The sequence below is a fragment of the Sander lucioperca genome, chromosome 14 (assembly GCF_008315115.2).
Source record: "Sander lucioperca isolate FBNREF2018 chromosome 14, SLUC_FBN_1.2, whole genome shotgun sequence".
In the NCBI taxonomy this organism is placed as follows: domain Eukaryota; kingdom Metazoa; phylum Chordata; class Actinopteri; order Perciformes; family Percidae; genus Sander; species Sander lucioperca.
This window is the reverse complement of record NC_050186.1, coordinates 5,333,514-5,343,143: the sequence shown is the minus strand read 5'-3', so window position 1 is coordinate 5,343,143 and position 9,630 is coordinate 5,333,514. Positions and strand designations below refer to the sequence as shown.

General features: G+C 37.4%; 1 protein-coding gene across 2 annotated transcripts; it reads right to left on the bottom strand.

The window, feature by feature from the left end:
- Window positions 1-561: 561 nt before the first annotated feature.
- On the bottom strand, window positions 562-6,863 carry ak1 (adenylate kinase 1). Of its 2 annotated transcripts, XM_035991714.1 has the most exons (7): window positions 6,700-6,863; window positions 2,451-2,488; window positions 1,720-1,755; window positions 1,451-1,614; window positions 1,030-1,146; window positions 748-939; window positions 562-661 (listed from the first exon to the last, which is right to left on the bottom strand). In XM_035991714.1, exons 2-7 carry the CDS (start codon window positions 2,455-2,457, stop codon window positions 596-598), a joined length of 582 nt encoding a protein of 193 aa, XP_035847607.1. In that variant the 5' UTR covers window positions 2,458-2,488; window positions 6,700-6,863; the 3' UTR covers window positions 562-595. The 2 variants fall into 2 exon arrangements, with proteins under 2 accessions (XP_035847607.1, XP_031162434.1); XM_031306574.2 differs by lacking the exons at window positions 2,451-2,488; window positions 6,700-6,863 and adding an exon at window positions 1,854-1,988.
- Window positions 6,864-9,630: the final 2,767 nt, after the last annotated feature.

Genomic DNA, 9,630 nt, shown 5'->3' with positions numbered 1-9,630 from the left:
CATGTGCGCATCTTGATGAAAAATATTTTTTGTTCTTGATATATAGTTGTAAATGGATTAATAGAAAATAATGTATGATGAATAATGGTGGTTGAGAAAAGTTTAAAAGTGCTGTGAATGTACATGTATACAGAGTTTCACCAGTTTGTCCACAGTGGGTGATCTCTGCTATTGTTCAATGGCACAATCATAAAGGACTCTATAATTTTCCAATGAACTCTACATAGAAGGGTTAACACAGGAAATACGATTGTGTAAAGTGCCCCAGAGATGGTTGACACCTACTGTGCAGTTCCTTTTGCGATGTCACTGGGATACATTCACATACATGTTCAGCACAGAATGGAAGCAAGTCTTATATAAAGAAACAAATGGATTTTCAGATGCTGCTTTTAGCAGATTCATGGTTATGAGCTTAAAACGTGAAGATTCCTATTGCTGGAGTAGGAGTAGAGTTAAGGCATCTTTGATCCTTAACGGCCTTCAGTTTTTTTTTTAGGGTATTATTTCTGTTGTTCTTCATGTATTGATGAAATTAATACTGATGTAAAAAACCAAAAAAAACAGACGCAGTTCATCTAGTCATGTTGTTTTACTACAGTGCATCAATAGCCTTGGAAACTTGGCTGAAGACCTCATCCACTGGCAGCTCAGAGTCAACCTAGGACAAATATAAAATACATGTTAGATTTTACACACAGTTCATACTTTGTTTTAAATGTTCACTATCATAGCAGTCATACACACCTTCCTGACAATGCCCCGGCTCTCGTAAAAGGCAATGACTGGCTCAGTTGCTTTGTAATACAAGTCCAGGCGCTTCTTGATGGTCTCCTCATTGTCATCAGAACGGCCGCTGGTCTCACCACGCTTCAAAAGCCTCTTGACCATGGTCTCTCCTTTTGCATCAACGTAAAGCAGCAGGCAGGGTTTGCCGATCTGGGATCAAAGGTAGTTTGCTCGTTAACGTTTTTAATGTATTGCTTTGCGGGGATGAATTATAGACCAACACCTCATGCCCTCTCCTACCTTTTTCTCAAACTCCTCGCCCTGCTTCACCTCACGGGGGTAGCCATCAATAAGGTAGCCCTTGGAGACATCAGCCTTGGCGATCATGGCATCCTTAATCATGTCTAAGACTGTGTCCTGAAAGCAGACCAAAGACATTATGATCAACCTTCACCATGATTTGGCTCTTCTGATAGAAAATACACTCAGTTGCTAGTTTATTATACTGACAGATTTTGTCCTCCCCATAAATATCAATGAGGATGGGCTAAATAACAAAGGCACCTCTCTGTATAATGCAGCACAGTTCAACAGCACCACAAACTTCATCCTCCAAAATGATCAATTTGAATTACTTGAACCACCTCTCTAAAATAGTTTCGACAAAAAAGTGAACATTATAAACTTCATGAACTGTTGTATTTGATTATTTGTCTCTTACCAGGGGCACAAGCTCTCCCTTCTGCATGATGGCCTGGAGCTGCTTGCCCCTCTCAGAGCCAGAAGACACCTCAGCACGAAGCAGATCCCCAGATGACAGGTGGGTGTAACCATACTTTGCAACTACCTTCTCACACTGGGTGCCCTTTCCAGAGCCAGGCCCACCTGAAAAAGAAACACAAAAAGCATTAGTATAGCACGAGGGAGATAGCTGTTTTTTTAGCTATATTTGAATGTGTTGTTTTGCAAAATGACACAATGTGTACTCACCAACAACAAAGATGATCTTGGCATCTTTAATTTTGTCTGAAATGAGCATGTACAAAAGACCTTATGAGTCCACGCATGTTATTTGGCAAAGCTTTCTTCTTTAAATTCACAAGTAAAAGATTTTTGAAACAAACCATCTCGACGGTCCAATGTATGGATTATGTCGATAGTGTGATCAGCAGTACACATATTTCCCATTTATTTAGTTGCAAGGCACAGTGTCGCCTGGTCCACTAGCCTGTTTTGACTGTGCTTGCTTTGGTGTAGGTTTGTGCTATTACTCAAACAGTGTTGCTATGGCAACTGTTGTCACCTGATAATGTTATTTAGCCTGATACAACTCATCACAGGGAGCAACCGGAAAAGCCTGAGTTATAAATCTAACAAAAGAGCAAAACAATGAAAAGAAACCACAAAATTTGGATTTGCTCTTAATTATATGGTATGAAAATGTGTGCAACTACTGTACATCATAAGATAATTGCATTATTATAAAATGTTGTGCTGTTAATTAAATGTAATATCATAACAATCTATTTAAAGGAATACTATATCTGTACAGTGTTGTAAATGTAAAATGCAAGAAAAAAAAAAGACCTCCACTGTATTCTCAAAAATCACCATAAGAGGGCAGTAGAGTCTAAGACAACACATCAAGTCTGCTTCTGCCTTCTTAACTCCACACATCATTAATCATCATCAATCAATCTTTCAAATGGTATATTATTTACCTGCCATTGTGTTGCGTTAGATGAGTGTTTTCCTTCAACTAAATAAAAAGAAAAGGACAGAAAAGTAAATAAGTTCACTACAGCACATATTTTGAAATAAAGGTAGAAGTCAGTCAGAAAAGTGACACTTTGTTGATCATGTTTTTATCATTTGATAATTTATCAAATCAACTTAGGACACTCCAAACAAATTGCTTCCCATTGTAAATCCCAAAACATAATCCCATCATTTGCATATTTCTGTTGTTGAAGCAACATAATCAAGGTCATACAATTATTTCCCCAAAAGCATTTCCTTTTAGTGTTAATAACTGTGTTATCTTTTCAGAGAATCAGTATTGCTGTGCATTCTTTATTTTTACTGTGAATATTTTGTAATACTATAACACCAACCCAAGAAACCCACAGACGTTTTAACTGCTTCACTTCTACCTCACAAACACATAAACAGAAGTAGCTGTACTAATAGTACTAGTACTTTTTTCAATATTTCAAGGATGAGTAATTGGAGCAGTGATTAATTGTTTTTATTATTAAAGACTGTATGATGTGGCCGTGCTTACCTTACATAGAGCATAACAATACTTAGCTTTTACAGTCTGTAAGAAAATGTTCTAGTCGCTGAACATCTGATTGAAACAGGAAATGTCTATTCATTCTGTGTTACTGAATATATCTAAAGAAGACAACATCTACTGTACGTGGTTTCCTGGTAACACTCCCCTTTTAGCTGACTTAAATACAGAAGAATGAGGAAGGAGTGTGCTGGCAACTGTAAATAGATATCTTCAACTAGCTGCTTGCATGTGTCATGTGCCCTGGGTTCAAAATGAATGTGTTTGAAAGAATTGATTTTAAATAACTTTAAGATTTGGCTCAACAGGTGTTGCCTATGCCAAAATAACCACCTAGTTTTAGATCTGCTTTGACTCTGTTGGCCAAATTTCATAATGCCGTGAATAAAATTCAGTTCTCAATTGCATGTATTTTGAAATACATTTGATATCTCCAATAAAACTATTTCCCTCGATGTTAGGAATTAATTTGGAGTCAGAATACCACCTTAAGTCACCTGTAAATGTGTAGAATTGATATTATATACTGTCTATAACTACTATTACATTACAGTGATATTCACCTTTCCATCCAAAGGAAATGGACATATACTTTGGACGTAGTAGAGGAGAAGTCCCACTCACCAAGGTTAATGAACCCATCAAAGCATTAACACTTACAGATACTTAGAGATAGAGATTAATGACCAGCTGAAGTTTGATGTATGTGCCACTGTAAAGGTCAGAAAACTGCAACAGTGAATGTTCTTTTTAAGGAAACTGTCCAGTTTGAATGTGGATCATTATGTTCTGCAACGGTTTTACAAGGCTGTCCTACAGAGCATTGTGTGCTTTGGCCTGATTTGCATGTTTGTAAACATGTGCATCCTAAACTATAATGGGTTGCGGAAAAGTATACATGAACAGTATGGCGAGCAGGGTTAGTATGACCAGATGTCAGCTGCTCAGTTGTGTAAGGACCTCAGTCAGAGTAAGGCTAAGCGCATCCTTAATGACCCTGCTCACCCTCTGCACAACAGCTTCCAACTAAGCTGTCGGGGAAAAGTAAGGATTCTGCAACGGAAAATAAGAACAGCTACTGTAGGTTTAGGTTTTGTTCCTTCAGCAATTAGACTGTTAAATAAGAATAAGAGGGACAGTACAAAAACATTGGATCTGGTGGTATTTTGGTCAGGGCTATGAGGAATGGCAATCTGTATGCAATATTTATATGCTGCAATATATATATATATATATATATATATATATATATATATATATATATATATGACATGACAACTGAACTGATACATTTTGTTGAAAATTCAGCTTGTTTGATAAAGACAATTGGGGTATATATATATATATATATATATATATATATATATATATTTATTTGTTAGTGGATTATAGTGCTGTTGGACATTCACAGGGATCACGTAGCACACTGCACATCATAGTATTTATGAGTGTGTGGCAGCGTATTCAAGAGTGAGGGTACTTGCTCTGTGTGTGTGTGTGTGTGTGTGTGTGTGTGTGTGTGTGTGTGTGTGTGTTGGGGGGATGGAAGGAGGGGAATTGCATATTGAATATTTGTATTTATTTCTGTTTTTATGATGACTGTTTTGTATATCTTTGCGTATCTGCACCTTGACCACCCAAATTTCCTTATTTGGGATAATAAAGTTTACCTTGTACCTTGAGTATAATCATGGGATTTTAGACTTATTCTCTAAGTCTTGATGGATAATTCTACACCCTACATATTTTCTTAGCCCAATAGATACAAATTGGGGGAGTGACATTAGATTGGATTTAACAAAACTTAAATTTGACTTTCAATGTGACTGTTTGCTCACTGCCACATGCCTGCTATTATTGACAAGTAAGCTTTAAGAAATGCATGGTATTAGAAAGGTGATATGTTTCATTGTAGCTAGACTGCAGATGGGAAAAAAAAGTTAAATTATACTTTGTCAGATTTTCTCTTTTTCCAGAGCTAACATGTGTTTCCTGCTTAACCATTAAGATATATTTTAGCAGAGTGTACACTTAAGATGTAAATGCGACCAGCTTGTTCTCTGATTCTCACATGCAACACTCCTTAGCACTGGTGGTGCTGCTTCTCAGGTGTCCAGATTTATGTCAGTGGCCTTTAACCCTGTGGTCTGTGCAAATGTCACTTGGAGGATGACATCTGAGTCAGCACAGATCTTGTTTGGTAATGCCTCTCTGGCCTATTATGGTACCATCTTCTGGGTCCCCTGCTTCTTATGGCATGCCAGACGTGTTCTGGTTCTAATATGGTGCAAACAACATTACATGGCTGTCGGTGTGGGACTTCCTCCCAGTACTGCATGGAATTGTGGAACAAAAACCTACCATGCAGTGAAACATTACATGGCTTTGCTGTAGTGTGATTGTGCCAATACATTTCTAAACAGAGACTGTATCAGTACTGGAGATAGATGTGGCAAGATGTTTGAACTGGACTTTATCATATGTGGACAAAGCCCTGTGAATGTACTGTAGGATTGGATCCAGATTGTTTCCCTTAACATTCATGAATCTTTTACTGCTTAAATAATGTAATACCTTGCGACTGAGTGCGCTGTTTATGCTGAGTGTAACCTGATATATGGAGACACATTTGAACATGTGATTTGTGTTATTCTATCCTTGATTTGAAATATAGAGAAACTGGACACACCCCAACCCCCACCCCAATGTGAGTCACCTGTCCCACCCTCATGTCTTAGTACTCTTTCTTAACATTCAGCCCTGCTAAAAAAAGACTCAGCTGTTAAGGGATAGCATGTCAACCATTCCCAAAGAGCACACGGGGATAAAGCTTCACTGAGTTCCCTTAGAAAGCAACAGGAGTGAAAACAAAGTACTGAGCACATGATCTGTTAGTGCATTCTCTCTGTGTATCGTTGGTTACTAAGGCACTCTGCAAATTAATTGAGTGTACTGCTCCTTTAAGGGAGTACAAGGGACCCTTTGACGTCAGTGCAGTGGGAGACATTCCATGTTTGTGAAAGGATGGAGCGAGATCATTTCTGTGTTAGCTGTAGCTGTTGTGGACGTATTTGTGTTCCAAATTGCATACGTTGGTTTACTTTAATGTGTGTCATCTACTCACAAGGATCAATAGTACTAAGCCCCTAATCAGTTGTTAATGACCGCTACTGGGGCTAGAAGCATGGCAGTGGAAGTAAAAGGGTAGAGCAGCTTGCATTAAAATTGCCTTAATGGGTGTAGGTGGAGGATAATGTTATTAGAGTGAAGGCAAACCATGTGCAATACAATGTCTGGAGGGAAAAAAATAAGAATAAATTATAGTTATACATATTTGTTTAGCAACCAATTATGTCATGCATTGAGTTGCATCACTGTCAATGTCACACAAGAGCTACGTGCCTTTGCACTATGCAGAAATGCCTGATCTTCTGACAATGTCAAGCATTTTAAACAGTGTGACTAACCAAAGTGTCTCGAGAAACCAGATGACAGTTTACCATTACAGTCTGTTATTCTCACTCTCCATCCCATCAAACAGCCCAGCCCACTCTGCCTACCCACACTCTCTCTCTCTCTCTATCTCTCTGTATTCTTCACTCGCTCTGACAATGTCAGACCCACTCCCTGTCATTTCATGCTTCCTCTATGGAGCCTTTGTCCTCTGTACTGACCTCTCTTTGGCGCTGTGGCTCTAGATCCCAGTGCAAGGGGCTGCTGTCCCTGGATCCCCGTGTGTGTGTGTCTGCACAGTTCCTACTGCACGGCAGCCCTCCCTTCCCCTTGCTATGGCTTTTTATAGCTCAGCTGAGCCTGTTCAGCCTGCGTTGCATTCTGGGTAAGAGAGGAGGGGAGAGAAAGGATGATGGACAGGAAGAGGCATGGGTGAACTTAAAGGGAGAGGAGGGGAGGACTGTGGGAGAATGCACCACTGTAAGTCACTTGGGTCATTTTGTACAGCATTATTTTAAACATGAAATGTTGTACTTCACTTATTATCAGGGCCCAGCAGAATATTGGAAACTTGAAATGAACTGTCATGGTATGGATGTAGGTGTCATAATCATGTGATAGTAAAAGTGTTTGTATTATTGACAGTAATACAACTGGAATTTAAAATGTATTATTATTATGAGAGAATTGAGATAAATTAGACATAACCAGCATGTACTTGGTTCATGACCTAATGTAAGGGACTGCATCTTCAGGCAGAAAAAGGAAAGTGTCAATTTAACAATGAAAAAGCTGAATAAATATCTTTGTGTGTTAACACATTATTTACATTACTACTGAATCTTGGTGATGCAACCAAACTGGTAGTAAACCAACACTTTTGTTTAGCTCTTTGTGCTTTGTTCCAAAGATTAGAGCTTGTGAAATCCAATATTTTTCCAATGTAGCAAATGTGATTTTTTTTCTGTGCTATAGAGGTCAGTGTTACTCATGGAATTTTCCTAAGCAAAGAGGAATTGATGTGTGCAAACCTAACAAAACTCTATTCATTATTTTGCCAAAACTTAATAATTAATAATAAAATAAAAATAGAGGCCAAATAAACAGCTGAAATATTTTATTAAAAGCATGAGGGGACATATTCATGTTCTCAAAAGGAACACAAATACAAAATATATTTATATGTACAAATTATGGCAAAGACAAATAGAAGCGTACCAGGTGCTTTCTAAAAATGTTAATTCACAAAAACAAAAAACAGAAAAAGGAAATATTAACGTTAACTCCCAATGTGTTGTTTATCAAAAACAGATGAATCACACATAACCACTATGAACTTGGTACATGATCCATCCTGGTTCAGAAATCAACATCGCCAAGGTCCATGAGCTTTAAGGTACAAAGATGAGGTATGCACTACTTTTGAATAGAAAGCAAGCCCATAGGTAAGGTCAAATATTTATTGTACAGTACCATTATACAGATGCTCTGTACAGCAAAAGGTTTTCAAACTCTTAGCTGCGGTTTGTATTTCTCTTGCTGATTTTGGACCTTTCATGGCAACAAATGGATAGAAATGAAGAGTGAACTAAAATGATACAATATAACCTTTATGAAATGATTTGCAAAAATCTCCACATTTATGGTTTAAGTTACTGAAACCAGAGGAAAGATCTCAGAATCATCACATTGTATCACAAAATATTAATATTATAATGTTGTCCTACAGATATTCAAGAGTAGGGAATGCCTTTTATCCCCAATCGATTGTAGTCTGGATTTCCCATGGGTAATACCAGGTTTTGACCACAGGGGGTCAGCACACCGGCAGCACAACCTCAAATTTGTGCTTTGGTGATGGTATTAAATTCTTCAAAATATGACACATCCATCTTATCCATCTGCTTATATTTCTATGTTAAGTAATAATAATAATAATAATAATAATAATAATAATAATAATAATAATAATAATAATAATAATAATAATGGCAGTAAGCCATAGTCTGTTATCAGATGTTTAGAACATTATGGGCAGCAGATAGCATTACTTTTAAAGCTAAGCAGCAACATTTTATTGGAGCTTGAATTATCACACATCTCTAATCTTGAATCTATAAAAAAAAGAGCAGCTATTTCATATTTTTTGCTCAGTAACCTTGGTTACTGCATACTGTGTAAGGAGATGCATTTTTATAAACGCAGAAATGCAAATAAATAACATTGATGTGGAAAGTCCTATTTTAGTCTGTCCGTTTAAATAAATCATATTACTTTGTCTAAGTCAGAAAAAAATGAATGGTGATCAATCAGTGGAAAGTTTACACTGACCGAAGCAGTTAGTTTAACACTGGATGATGATTCCTAATACTGTTACTGCACAAATAACACCAGTTCTCCATGAGCAGTGGGAACCACAACAAATCGAATGATAAAAGCAGCATTGATCAGACTACAACTGAACTGATACATTTTGTTGAAAATTCAACTTGTTTGATAAAGACAATTGGGGGATATATATATATATATATCTCATGTCTTTATAAAACTGATAAGGATTTCAGTGCAAATCTGTCATGTCTATGTTGTTTTTATGATCTTTGATCCTATCATTAAATCTCTTTGATTCCCCATATACCGTAAAAAATAATGGAAGGAGCCTCAGGGTCTGAAAAGTGAGTGCCTTAAACCTGCATTCTATCCAATTTCCATCAGGGGGCGACTCCACTGGTTACAAAAATAAGTCCCATTGCATAAAAGTCTATGAGAAAATGACCCTACTTCTCACTTGATTTATTACGTCAGTAAACATTTTCATAATTAATGTATGGCCTCAATCGCTACTTTCACCTCTTGTTCAATACAGCATGACATTTTGTAAATTATGGTCCCATTTATTTTAAAATAGATAATAAAGCAGGGCATGCTTTAGGGCGTGGCTACACACGGATCTGTCAATCAGGACAGAGGCTTGGCTATGCATATGCATGACCCTGTGTACATTAAAGTGCCCATATTATGAAAAAATCTTTTCTGGGATTTGGGGTGTTCTTTTGTGTCTCTGGTGCTTCCACACACATACAAACTTTGAAAAAAATCCATCCATGCTGTTTAGAGTGAGATACAGTTTCTGAATGTGTCCTGCCTTCAGT